We start from the raw sequence: 14,731 nt of genomic DNA on the forward strand, positions 1-14,731 counted from the left end.
AAATGTTATTATTTTTTTGAACACACTTACACTAAAAATGTACAAAAGTATATTTGGAAATAAGTATTTTGGAAGTATATTGAATTACATTAAACTAAAAATGTACTTCATAGTGGTCAATTTTTATAGTTTTATATACATTATATTGTAATTTTTTTAAAAAGTAGGGTCAGTTTACTTTCAAACATTTGATGAAAGCATAACATTAATGTATTTTTAATATATTTTAAATCTGTTAAGTATATTTACAGCATACTTAGACATATTTTTTCACCAGGTTCATCTGATTTTAATAGAGTTATTATTTCTAGTTCTCCTCATATCAACACCTGGTTTGGTAAATTACTGGTAAATGTGGTAAATCAGGTGAGCTGCTGATGGAACTGAACTGAATATACACATGCTGGCTGAGGAGCATCCAGGAGAAATCTGGAGAAACTACACTTTTTTCTTCAGCTTGGCTCACAGGATATAACATACTTAGTTAAAATGAGAATTCCTTGTTACGTTTTACTGTATTTATGTTTATTTGCACCTGTTCAAATCATATGTGCTTTTTTTAGGTAAAAACACTCAAATTGCTGAGATAAATGGATTAGTGTAATTTGCTATGGTGCCTAAAACTTTTGCACAGTGCTGTAAATAGTATAGACAGAGCCAGCGCTCCACCCACTTAAAACTTCCTGCAGATATGAGATTCTGTTGTCCTCAGTACCAGCAGACCGTGACTGGATCAGAGTTCTTCCCGTTCAGGTAGTGTCCGGGGGAGATGCAGAGGGAATGGGAGGATGACGTGTCAGACAGCACTGATGTGTCGATGAGAGTCATGCTATCGGCATTAAAGAATGAAACCTGGTTCCTTGCACAGTCCAGATACACGCCTATCTTTCTGGGATGTGGTGAAACCTGCACCGTCCTTTTGTCCCCCTGCTGGACGTGGTACCCGGAGTCGGAGCTGTAGCACAGCATCGTGTCTTTGTTGACCTTTTCTGATGCACAGCTGCAAATCCCAACCTCCCATTCCAACTTCTGCCCCACTTCCACCTCCCAGTAGTTCTGCCCGGTTCTGAACGAAGACCCAGCCTTCAGCCAGGGGGCACCGAGTTTGTTCTTGGTGGAGCCCTTCCTGCACTGGACGTGGAGACCACTGGAGGACACTTTCATACTCTGGTTGCTTTTAAATTCCATGGAGGGGTGATGGGGCACTAAAGAGGAGACAACAGTAAAGATTAAACACTCCCAGCCTTATTTCCACACTCAGGGTTACCAAGTATAGACACCAGCATGAAAACAGTGCGCTGCAGCCATGGAAACAGGAAAAAAATCTATTTTTTTCTGCTGAACTGGTAATCACTGAGCTTCAAGAAGGTTTGCTAACCATAGCTGGGTAATTATCACCACCCTTACCATAGTAGAGATGGGCATTTTGGACATTGAAACATATATACATATTTAGTAATCAACTACAGAGTAATTTGCCAATAACCTTGAACAAACTCCTCCTTCTCAGCCCTATAAATATTCTCTTCTTTTACGACATCTTCGCTTTAAACAACATCACGTGTTGACTGACATCAACCTCACACTCACCTGCTTTGCCAACCCACCACTACCATGCACATTGACCTCGTCATATCCGATAAGGAAATCTTTTCCTCCAAGACTTTGCCTCCAAGACTTCTGCCTCCTGCCTGTACTACCTTGCCCACTCTGAGACCTTGATCAGTGGTCTCCATCTCTCCATCTGACTTTCATCTGTTGCCCCAGATGCCTCCACAAGCCCAGGATGCTTTCACTGTTTGCATTCTGTATCAAGGCTCATCCACTGCTCCTCTACAACTTTTCACTCCCTTCTAAAGGTCACTGTGTCTCAGAGGGTAATCCAGCTTTCCACCTTCCCCTGTCGCTCAGGACCAACCTCACCCTTCACCAGCCATCTCCAGCTGGCACTTGCAGGTCTCCTCACCTGGCCCTGCACCCTCCGTAATTGCTGTGATTCCCATCCCTTTCATCTCTGCCCCAGCTCCTTCCCCGGACCCCCCTGTTGGACCAGCTACTGTTCAAAGATCTTCCATTCCTTCCTCCTCTTCCATGCCTCTCATAGCTTCATCATTCCATTCCTTCCTCTTTTATTCCTACCCTGCCTTGGTTTCATCCACCACTCCTTACCTTGTCACCCCAGCCCATCTTCCATCATCCCAACCCCTCCTCTGTTCAGGCCACAAACAGTGGCTTGCAAGCCTGGGATCATCTCTGCTCACCTTTGCTCTTCCTGCAGGTGCTCATCCAGATCAACCTTCGATTGGGGTTTCCCTGGACCTCTAAAGAAGCTTTTTCTTTCTTGACTGCTGCACCAGCTGTTCATCCTACTGCTGCTCATCTTGCCTGCCTTCCTCCACAGGATTCTACAAGGTGCTGACACTGATCTCACCTCCCTATCCGCTCTACATCCGCCTGCAACCACTGCCGACCCTTGCACTAAAGACATTGGGGATGATACTCTGACCCTAAGTGAAAGACCCTTCTTATCCACATCTTTTCACGGTCTTCAACATTCCTGAATTTGCCCTGACCTTCTCTCCATACTACCTTCGTGACATCCTCTGCTCAGTTTTGTTGCCCGTCATCAAGAGCTAGATGATTATCTTTCTATCGCACTTGACCTTGCTGTTTGCTTCGTGGCACTGGCTTTTGGGAAAACCACTGTTTTTGCAACCTTGATTTAGACATTTAATGCTAAATGTTCACCAGCAGGAATGACCTAGGACCCTAACATCTCTCTTTTGCCTGTTCCCTCGTCACCCTGGTTCCTCTATGTGCCTTCCCCATCTGCCATCTGCACATAGTCGCCTGGGCATTGCCCTTTTATCCAAGACGCTTGGCCCTCCCAACTCTCTTGAGTTTTTCAACATTCAGCAGGAAAACAGGCAGTGTTTCAGGCATTTTCACTATTTTCATCACATGCCCTTCCCATCCTTCGTTCTGCTTACCATTTACGTGAAGACCCGAACACCACACAAGGGTTAAGGTGCACTGGATTATAAGACGCACATACAACTTTTGGGAAAATCAAAGGAATTAAATGTGCCTTATAGTGCGAAAAATACGGTACACATAATTTATACTTAGTGTTACCTATTTAACCATTAAAAAATGACAGCCCTGTTTTACAAAACAGCAGCTCCTTTTTCTTTTTCTTTTCCTTTTCCTTAACTTTGCTATGTATCTTATTTCCCAGGACTCCTCTCACACAGTCTAATTTTGGATTCCCTTGCCCACAAAACACTCCCTACCTACTGGACAGGATGGCATTTTCACTATTTTCAATCTTTCATTCTGCTTACAACCATCCATCGTATTTTAAGCCCTGCCCGAAAACACTGTCCAAAATCTCAGTCGCAGGTCCTCCCAAGCCTCTCCACACATCCACCACAAGGCCCCCGAGAACTCAGGCACAAAAAGGCTCCTGAGTTGAGTAATCACCCAAACTTTCTTTACAAAAAAAAAACCATTCGGTTAGAAAACGTTCTGACTCTGACTCTCACCTGGCTTGATGGATTTAAGCATGTCTTTCCACACAAAGAACTGCAGGTGAGTCTCATACGGGCCGAGGAACAGCGAGTCCTGGGTGACTCTAAGATCCCCCACAGGTGACAGCCTAATAAACACACATATATCACATATATTTGCAATTAAGCTTAGATTACAGAAAGACAGAATTCCAGTACTACTCTGCTGTTTGTAATATACTCACACTCCACTAGATGATGCTGTTTCCCCAATCAGTGACCCTCCACATTCAGACCACCACTGTGAGCACAAGTATAAAGACAGGGATTTTATTTACATATGTACAATTTTATTGCTGTATTTTATTACTGTATAGTCCCTCTCTCTGACTAAGACCAAGATAAGATTAGCTGAGATAAAGGTAAAATTGTTAACGGGTAACTAAACTCCCTGATTCACTTTTTATGACAAAGTGTTCACATACTTTCTCTTGCAACTGTACATGACAATATTGAAAACCCAAAGGAAGGGAGTCCTAGTGGGCAAGACGATGGCAAACTCGAAATTCAGATTCGTACTGAATCGATTCTTTTAAATGAATTTTAGTTTCGATACACTGATTCGAAGTCCGTATCATAATTTAAAAAGCCATGTGACTGTCCCAAATTAGGTTTTGTTTTGCCACTAACCGGTAGGAACTGGCAGGGTTGCTCCATATCCAGCGCAGACATAATCGTCCCTTGGTTTACTCTCACATCCGACAACAGCTCTTCCATGGTGAACAGCTTTACCTCCATGTCATCTAAAAGCTTATCTTCCTCCACCAGCAGCAGTGCCTTTACTTCCTCCTCTTTCTCTCTCAGAAACTGGTGCATCTGATCAAACTGTGTGGAAATCTGATTTGACAGCGTCTTGGCTTTCTCCTGGGATGTAAAATGAACAGAAAACAGCTTTATTTATTTTGACTCATTGTGGTTAAACTCATTTGCTCAGATGTGAATTATTTTTTTGTCATACCCGTGTTTTGATGATCTCCCGAGTTTGCTTCTCGATCAGGTCGACCAGCGTCTCGCTTTCACTGAACAAAGTGTCCAACTTGTCGACTATCTTCTCCTAAAGGATTGGAGATTGGAACAGCATGTGGGTGAGCAAAAACAGGACCAAAGTCATCTCACAAAAACAAACCATTTTAAAACAGACACTACAGGATGAAAGAATGCCAAGAATGGAAGTGTTAGGTTAGTAACTGAAAGGTTAGAGCAGGGGTGTCCAAACTACGGCCCGCGGGCCATTTGCGGCCCGTTTCCTTTTTTGGAGCGGCCCGCGAGATATTTTAGAAATAGAATGAAAGTTGGCCCGCTGTTAAGCAGGTTTTATAATGTGAGATTCAAAGTTTGAACGAAGTGTCAGACACGGGCCAAAGAGTCTAAAAGCAGAGAGGGTGCGCATTTCTAGCGCAGAAAAACGGGCCAAAGAGTCTAAAAGTGAAGAGGGTGCGCATTTCTAGTGCAGAAAAACGGGCCAAAGAGTCTAAAAGCGGAGAGAGTGCACATTTCTAGCGCAGAAAAACGGGCCAAAGATTCTAAAAGCGGAGAGAGTGCACATTTCTAGCGCAGAAAAACGGGCCAAAGAGTCTAAAAGCGGAGAGAGTGCACATTTCTAGCGCAGAAAAACGGGCCAAAGAGTCTAAAAGCAGAGAGAGTGCACATTTCTAGCGCAGAAAAACGGGCCAAAGAGTCTAAAAGCGGAGAGGGTGCGCATTTCTAGGGCAGAAAAACGGGCCAAAGAGTCTAAAAGCGGACAGAGTGCACATTTCTAGCGCAGAAAACGGGCCAAAGAGTCTAAAAGCGGAGAGAGTGCGCATTTTTAGCGCAGAAAAATGGGGTAAAAGAGTCTAAAAGCGGAGAGGGTGCTCATTTCTAGCGCAGAAAAACGGGGCAAAAGAGTCTAAAAGTGGAAAGAGTGCGCATTTCTAGGGCAGAAAATTAATTTAATATTAAATTAAGCATCAATTTGAAAAATCTTAGTTTACACAACACTGTCAAAGATAAAGATAGTAAGTCAAGTAAAATGGTGTGTAAATGAAATAATCAGGAAAAAAGGATTATTTAAAGTGGTATATTTCATTATTTGTTTTATTACAGAGTCTGTGGCCCGTGACTTCAAATATATTTCTCCTTCTGGCCCCCAACAAAAAATGTTTGGACACCCCTGATTTAGAGAGATTTAACCCTTGTGTGGTGTTCGGGTCTGTGGGCCCCGTTTTCATTTTTCATCAAATGATACTAAAAAAATATTTTTTCTAACTCAAACTCATTGGCATACACCCCCCCCCCCCACACACACACATTTATATTACATACAGTATGTTGGGCCAAGGGCTAATAAACATTGCTTCATTTGTAAATTTGAAACTAAACACATGTTCTACTCATATCTTGAGTTAAATTCATTTTCTTTTACATTTTATTAAAAAACTAATTAAAAAAGAGTAGCACTTTTTGAAAGAAATGTAACATAAGAAAGGAAAAGGGCAAATATTAACCATGTAAGCTGTTTATATTGCTTGCAGTTTAGGTGAAGTAAGCATGTGTAAAGCATTTTAATGTAGAATTGCTTAATTTTGCTGAATTAAATACAAGTAACAAAGTAAACGAGTAACAAAAATATGAACACCACACAAGGGTTAAAGTGATAAATATACTTCGACTACCTTCCTGGTCTGAAGGGCATCTCTCAGACTTTTAGAACTGTGCCCCTGATGTCGAGCTTCTTCTTTGCAGACCACGCAGATGAGTTTTTGATCCGTCTCGCAGAAGAACCTGAATGCCTCGTCGTGATCAGGACACTGGCCGATGGAGGAGGACTGGTCTTGTCTCATCCGGAAGGCTCTCGCTCTTTCTCTGAAGGCCTCGTGTTCTTCGAGATGGGCTCTGGCGGCATCAACGATGTTTCTTAAAGTTCGATTGACCCTGATATTGTCCCTGCTGAAGGGCTGCCGGCACTCCGGACAAAAGCTTCCGCTTGTGCTGACGGCCGCATGACTGGTGATGCACACTCTACAGTAAGAGTGTTCACATGGAAGACACACCGGATCCCTAAAGCTGCCCAGACACACCGGACATTGGATCTGCATGGACAGCATGGACGCCATTGTAGAGTTTCTGATGATCTTGATCCAGAGTCACTCGTGATATTCTCCCCTCTTGTTTTCAGTTCTCTCCAGTCTTTGACTTCCTTCTCCTTCTTGTTTTCATTTTTCAGTTCTCTCCAGTCCTTTAACTTCCTTCAACTAAACTGAAAGTATCTGAGTTTGCACTCTGTATAAGATAATCAGACCCTGTAATCAGGAATGACAGGTATTCTCAGAAATGTAAGAAGTTGTTCTCAGAAAGGGAAAACCGGTTTTCCGGCTGTCCTGCTATGTGAGCAATTAGTTCAAGAAAACTGAATTAATGGATTAATAAATGTATTAAAACATGGTTTACTAATGGTTTACACAAACTATTGTATTATTATTATTATTATTATTATACAAAGTTTAGATGTTCTAAACCCATCAAGTAATAGTTTCCACAAGACCTCTGTGTCCCACCATGTGTAGACCAGGGTTAAATCAGAACCTTGGTCTTGAACTTTTCTAACCTAAACCTTGAAATATATTTTGTTGAAATGTTTTCTAACAAGTAAGGGCTTTTAAGCAGACAGGGCACGGCTATGGAGTAAAATGTGTGCCAAAAGTTTTACACAAAAAAAATCTGTAATTAAAATTTTATTATTTAAAAAAAATTGTATGTTGCAAATTCAAAAGTGAAAAAATATATAGCATATATATATATATATATATATATATATATATATATATATATATATATATATATATATATATATATTTAAATATACTTGGTTACTTCATTATCTGTCACGTCCTGGCCTTGTCTCATGTCTCTGTGTGTTTCCCCCCACGTGACCTGTGCTCCTCTGTGTCTCCTGTCTCAGTAGTTTTCCACCACATGTCTCATTTGTAGCTCCACCCCTTCCCCAGGTGTTTCCACTTCTAGTGTGTTTCCTGTTTGGTTATATAGATCCCCTGTGCCACTTGTCCCTCGTCGGTCTTTGCACTAACCCCTGTTGTTTGTCTCTTCGTGTCTCTTTGTATTAAAGCCTTAGCCCTAGCCCTAGTTCCATGTTTATATCTTCTTGTTTATTTCTTGTTTCCTATAGTTCCCTGTTTATTTCCCTTGTTTCTCCCCTTTGCCCTGTTTAGTTATTTATTCTAGTCTAGTTTAGTTCTTCCTTGTCTAGTTTAGCTTCTTGTTGTTTTCCATATATATATATATATATATATATATATATATATATATATATATATATATATATATATATATCCTTGCCCTGTTTAGTTTTGTATTTATTCAGTCCCTCGTTTGTTTATTTGTTTATTTACTCCCTGTTTGTTTATATCATTAGTGCTTCTTGTTTGTTTAGTTTATGTTCTCTAGTTTCTCTCGTTTGTTTTGGTTTACTTTATTATTATATATTTCTTAAATTTCCCCTTTACCTGCACTTGCGCCCGTCTCCTCGTCTCCCTGCCTGGGTCATTCCTGACATTATCCTTTACAGTTATTTAAAAATTATTACTGTTTGATTTAGATATTTGATATGACCTTTTTAATTAGTAAAATTGTTAAAGTATCTGCTGCTGCTGCTGCTGAGCACTGAAACCTGCTTGCTTCCATTGTTGGGAAGAACGCTTGAAGCCGGTGTGGGGGGCGTGGTCAGTCTCAGACGAGGGTTCAGGGAACCAGCGCTCATTCCAAAACAAGCTGACCAATAGGATTCAAGGGGAAGTAAAAAACTGAAGCAGAAACAAACGTGAGATTCCAGAAGCAAAAGTCTTTAACAGAAAAAAAAAAAAAATCCACAGAAAATTCAAAGCAAAAACTAACAAAATCCAAACTGAAATAATTTTCAAATAACTGCAAAGAAAAAAAAAGTAACCAAGTATATTTAATAATATGTTTTTGCTATATATTTTTCTCTTTTGAATTTGCAACATACGATTTGTCTTTTGATCTTTAAAATTTTGACTGCAGATTTTTTTTACGTAAAACTTTTGGCACAAAATTCTGGTGATATCACGGGTCCTACATTTTTTTTATATTGCCCTATATATTGTAGAAAAAAAATATTGCAATGTTCAGTTTTTCCAGTATCGTACCGCCCTAGTACTGACCACTGCATACCAGGAACTCTACACAAAGACCGAGCTGATGTTTTGGAGAGATTCTGACCCAGTTGTGTAGAAGGAACATCGTCATTTTTTGCAAGAAGTGACACCCAGGCAATCAATCCCTTTTCCCAACTAAAAATGCAGCCAATAGGGTCTATTTTTGTTACTTTGAAGGACTCATTTCATGGCATTTTCATTCATTCTGAGGTGGACTCTAGTGTGATTGAATGTTCTCTGAGCCAGTATTTGTGAAAAATGTGGTCCAGTGCTCCTGTTTTAGGCTGTTTTAGTTTGTTTAGTTTAGGAGTAGGCACGGAGAAAGGACATGCTTTCGGCTATTATTCCTAAATATTCATGAAATGCAAACATATCACCTGTCATTGACTAACAGCAGTGTGTTAGCCAATCACGACAAAAAAAAAAACACTTGAAAAAAGACATGAACACATTGAAAAAACTGTGGGTGTGTGAAGGCACAGATCCTCTAAACAAAACTAAACTAAGCTGCATTAGATGTGGTTATAGTATTATGTAAATCTGATTCTTTTTTTTATATAATTTTGTTTCAAATTTTTCCCATTTTCTCCCCACTTTACACGGCCAATTACCCAACACACTCACTAGGACTCCCCTCATCACTAGTGATGCCCCAACACACCAGGAGGGTGAAGACTAGCACATGCTTCCTCCGATACATGTGAAGTCAGCCACCGCTTCCTTTCGAGCTGCTGCTGATGCAGCATTGCAGAGCAGCATCACAGAGCGCCCGGAGGAAAGCACAGCGACTCGGTTCTGATACATCAGCTCACAGATGCCCTGTGCTGCGGACATCACTCTAGGAATGATGTGGGGAGAGAGCGCCATCTACCCACCCGGAGGGAGCAGGGCCAACTGTGCTCCCTCTGAGCGCCGGCAGCTTGATGGCAAAGCTGCATTAACGGGGGTTCGAACCTGCGACCTCCCGCTCATAAATCTGATTCTTTTTTACTAGTCAGGATGATCATTCTAAATATGTACAAACACAAGATATCTATAAACACCTATTTTGTCAACATTTATTGAGGTACCTGTAAGCTACTAGTTTTAACATTTACCATTGCCAAAGACAGAAATTGTATCCTAAAGATTGGTCCTATTTTTCTTAGACTTTAGACCTATAGGAATATCTGTTACACTGGAAATCAGAACAGTGACGTTCCTGCAGCAGTAAGATCCACACCCACACCCAGAGGCATAAAGTTCTGCTAAAAGTGACTTCTATATTATCTTTCTCTTCAGCACACAATAACTCAGACTGTACAGAATTCAACTTAAAATTTTGCATATAAATACAATAGGTGTTCTCTGTAAAAATGTAGCCAATATGGTCTCTTTTTGTTACTTTGAAGGACTCTTTATGTGTTTTTTTTTTCATTCATTCATTTTGAGGTGGTCTCTAGTGTGGATGAAAGTCCTGTGAGACAGTTTTGGTGAAAAAGTGCTCCAGTGCTCCTGTTTCAGGCTGTTTTAGTTGGGTGGAGGAGTAGGCACAGAGGAAGTCAGTCCGGGGGCTTTTCCTGATTCAGTCATTTTTCTGCCTATTTTCTTATATTGGCTAATTCAGGTAGAAGAACATTTTCACTGTATTGTTTCATTAATAGCTGAAATGTTTTTATTTAAAGTTGTGAAACATATTAGTCCTTCTTAAATTTTGCACTGAATGGGTGCCATTTGCTTCCAAATTATTTTTTTTTTTTACTCTTTTTTCAACTTTGAAAAAAATCTAATACCACATATATTTAACTATGCAAAACATGTACTGGTCAAAATCAGGCAACTTTTCTTAATTTTTACATGACATTAAGGCAAGTCCACTAATTCCCTTGATTTTTTCCTAAGACCATTCAAGAAACGGTCAAACAATAGATATTTATGACAAATAAACACTCCTGTTAATGGCACTCATTCCTGTTACTGGCACTTATTCCTGGTACTGGCACTCATTCCTGTTCTTGAAAGTAGCAGGAATGAGTTTTTAGCATTAAATTAGCAAAAAACATGAAAATAGCTGAATAGCAGCTGTGCTTTTCCATGTACCGAACCATATACAGAAAAACAAATAAGGGAATTTAATGTTGTCTTCCTGTGATCTTCAAAAGAACCAGCTGATGTCACTTCCTGTTGTAGATGTGACTTGTAGTAGAATGTTCCAGATGTTTCAGATGGGGTAATGTGTTACAGTTACAGGAATAAGTGAAAACCCAGGGACACTACTAAAATGTGTATTTTATCCTAAATATTATGGATTCATCATGAAATTTTTTTTTAAAGCATAGATGGGATTTGGAGTCACACAAAAATGCAAAAGAATATATATATATATATATATATATATATATATATATATATATATATATATATATATATATATATATATATATATATATATATTTGTAATTTTTACAGGGACTGAAATGGCACAGATTCAGCAGAAAATGCCATAAACATTTCCTCTGCAGCGCCCTTACCGGTTCATCTGTGCTGTAGGAGAGAATTATGTGTCTGTGTACTTTGGTGCCTCAAAACTTCACAATAAGCAAACACATTATAACCCCGATTTATGCAAATATGTTACTTAGCAACCACCTAGCAATCACTTAACACCAGAGCAACACCTTAGCAACCACATTAGCAACCATTTAGCAACTGCTTAGCAACATCATAGCAAGCACCACAGACTTCATTGCAACACCTTAGCAACCACCTATTAACTCCTTAGCAACCACCTAGCAACTGCTTAGAAATACCATAGCAACCACCATGGATACCATAGCAATGGCTTAGCAACCACCTAGCAACTGCTTAGCAACACCCTAGCAACCACCACTGATACCATAGCAACGCCTTAGCAACCACCTAGCAACACCTTAGCAACCACCTAGCAACTGTTTGGCAACACCAGAGCAACCACCACAGATACCATAGCAATGCCTAAGCAACCACCTAGCAACTGCTTAGCAACACCATAGCAACCACCACTGATACCAAAGCAACACCTTAGCAACCACCTAGCAAGTGCTTAGCAACACCATAGCAACCACCACGGATACCATAGCAACACCTTAGCAACCACCAAGCAACTTCTTAGCAACCACCTAGCAACTGCTTAGAAATACCATAGCAACCACCGTGGATACCTTAGCAACCACCTAGCAACTGCTTAGCAACACCATAGCAACCACCACTGATACCATAGCAACACCTTAGAAACCACCTAGCAACTGCTTAGCAACATTATAGCAACCACCACGGATACCATAGCAACGCCTTAGTAACCACCTAGCAACTGTTTAGAAATACCATAGCAACCACCATGGATACCATAGCAACGCCTTAGCAACCACCTAGCAACTGCTTAGCAACATTATAGCATGGATACCACGGATACTATAGCAACGCCTTAGCAACCACCTAGCAACACCCTAGTAACCACCTAGTAACTGCTTAGAAATAGCATAGCAACCACTATGGATACCTTAGCAACCACCTAGCAACTGCTTAGCAACACCATAGCAACCACCACTGATACCATAGCAATACCTTAGCAACCACCTAGCAACTGCTTAGCAACACCATAGCAACCACCACGGATACCATAGCAACGCCTTAGCAACCACCTAGCAACTTCTTAGCAACCACCTAGCAACTGCTTAGAAATACCATAGCAACCACCATGGATACCTTAGCAACCACCTAGCAACTGCTTAGCAACACCATAGCAACCACCACTGATACCATAGCAACACCTTAGAAACCACCTAGCAACTGCTTAACAACATTATAGCAACCACCACGGATACCATAGCAACGCCTTAGTAACCACCTAGCAACTGTTTAGAAATACCATAGCAACCACCATGGATACCAGAGCAATGTCTTAGCAACCACCTAGCAACTGCTTAGCAACACCATAGCAACCACCACTGATACCATAGCAACACCTTAGCAACCACCTAGCAACTGCTTAGCAACATTATAGCATGGATACCACGGATACTATAGCAACGCCTTAGCAACCACCTAGCAACACCCTAGTAACCACCTAGTAACTGCTTAGAAATAGCATAGCAACCACTATGGATACCTTAGCAACCACCTAGCAACTGCTTAGCAACACCATAGCAACCACCACTGATACCATAGCAATACCTTAGCAACCACCTAGCAACTGCTTAGCAACACCATAGCAACCACCACTGATACCATAGCAACACCTTAGCAACCACCTAGCAACACCATAGCAACACCATAGCAACCACTACTGATACCATAACAACGCTTTAGCAACCACCTAGCAACACCCTAGCAACCGCCTAGCAACTGCTTGGCAACACCATAGCAACCACCACAGATACCATAGCAATACTTTAGCAACCACCTAGCAACACCTTAGCAACACCATAGCAACCACCACTGATACCATAACAACGCCTTAGAAACCACCTAGCAACACCCTAGCAACACCATAGCAACCACCACAGATACCATAGCAATGCCTTAGCAACCACCAAGCAACACCTTAGCAACATCATAGCAAACAGGAAATGCACAGGAAATGCACTTTTCTAGTTTAAAACAGATATGCTATTTGTAAGTTCTCTACTGATGGGATGTGCAGCTAATGCTAATGACATACCCATACAACAATCCGGTTTACCTAAACCCTATCGGGACGGTATTCATTTCTCAAGGGGACGTCTGTAAAAAATATTTCACACTTTTCCTCAGTGATAAAACTCTTGCTTCCAGACTGCAAATAATTTTTTGTTGTTGCACTTAAACAGTATTTATTGCCACAACATATATTTTATACCACTACAATGTTCAATGTAAAGCATACTGCTTAAAAATACATGTTATGTAAATAGATAGCCTATTTAATGTGTATTTTATTTAAAGTATACGAAATAAAAAAAAATACTTTTAGCATTCTTTACCTAATTTGAACATACTTTTAATGCTCCTAAGTTTTGCTTCTTTCACAAGAGTGTGACGCTTAATCAGTCTATAGAAGTTAATACATTTATAGCAAAATAAGGCAATTACACACTTTTAAGAATATATTCAGCCACTGGATTTAAATCAGGCTCTCATTGCTGAGTAAAAACAATGGGTAGCATATAGCTAAGCAAAACATGATAGGGGTTTTGTCCATATATTATAAGATAAGTCAATAATATAATTATCATGACATGTTCATCAGTATAAAACATGATATTAAATTAGTTGTCAGTTGTTTTTGCAGTTAGATCCTACCTTGTATGTCACTGAAGAGGAAAGTAAACAAGGAAGCTGATAATGTCCCCGACTTGGTTTAATATGTTTCGTTGCACATAGACTCATCCTTTTTATATCTCCACACTTCCACAGCCCCATCACTCATAAGGAAAATGCACCATGCAGAACTCTGTTTGGTGTTCTGTTTTGTCCTGATATGGTCATAAGGAAGCACAATAGACAAAGCCAGTGGAATAAATAGACTATCATATATCTTCACATGCACTCAAATGAAAAAAAAAAAAAAAAACCCACATCCTTGGGATACTTAGCCTGGTTCAATGTGGTACAATGTGGCATACAAAAGCCTGCCTTTGCCAACAAGCCAAAAGCCTGACCATTAAATGCAATATTCACCAGACATAAGGATTTGTTTCTCATCAGGGAGAAAAAGCCTTATTTTAAAGCAGCAGTACCTAATAATTTATCTTTTAAAGTGAAAGTAGTAGTATTCCTGATTTGAGAGGGAACAAATATTCTAATATTCTAATTGTAATTATGTTTATCACTGTCCTGGAACGACATGATAGATAGATAGATAGATAGATAGATAGATAGATAGATAGATAGATAGATAGATAGATAGATAGATAGATAGATAGATAGATAGATAGATAGATAGATAGATAGATAGATAGATAGATAGATAGATAGATAGATAGATAGATAGAT

The 14,731-nt window shown here is 40.1% G+C and overlaps 1 protein-coding gene across 1 annotated transcript; it reads right to left on the minus strand.

Moving 5' to 3' along the window:
• Positions 1-31: 31 nt before the first annotated feature.
• Positions 32-14,095, minus strand: LOC103036103 (nuclear factor 7, brain). The gene is made up of 7 exons (XM_007256491.3): positions 14,039-14,095; positions 6,224-6,850; positions 4,528-4,623; positions 4,200-4,433; positions 3,755-3,810; positions 3,546-3,658; positions 32-1,205 (listed from the first exon to the last, which is right to left on the minus strand). The coding sequence occupies exons 2-7, from the start codon at positions 6,662-6,664 to the stop codon at positions 709-711; spliced, it is 1,437 nt and encodes a 478-aa protein (XP_007256553.3). The 5' UTR covers positions 6,665-6,850; positions 14,039-14,095; the 3' UTR covers positions 32-708.
• Between the last annotated feature and the right edge of the window lie 636 nt (positions 14,096-14,731).

The sequence above is a fragment of the Astyanax mexicanus genome, chromosome 6 (assembly GCF_023375975.1).
Source record: "Astyanax mexicanus isolate ESR-SI-001 chromosome 6, AstMex3_surface, whole genome shotgun sequence".
Taxonomy (NCBI): domain Eukaryota; kingdom Metazoa; phylum Chordata; class Actinopteri; order Characiformes; family Acestrorhamphidae; genus Astyanax; species Astyanax mexicanus.

What these genes read in the sequence shown, in the direction of transcription:
- LOC103036103 (XM_007256491.3), bottom strand. Translation starts at nt 6,664, where the DNA reads ATGGCGTCCATGCTGTCCATGCAGATCCAATGTCCGGTGTGTCTGGGC. An exon ending in AACCCTGCCAGTTCCTACCG is followed by an intron (nt 3,811 to 4,199) that starts GTTAGTGGCAAA and finishes TTGTGCTCACAG; the next exon opens with TGGTGGTCTGAATGTGGAGG. An exon ending in GCTTAAATCCATCAAGCCAG is followed by an intron (nt 1,206 to 3,545) that starts GTGAGAGTCAGA and finishes TCTCCTCTTTAG; the next exon opens with TGCCCCATCACCCCTCCATG.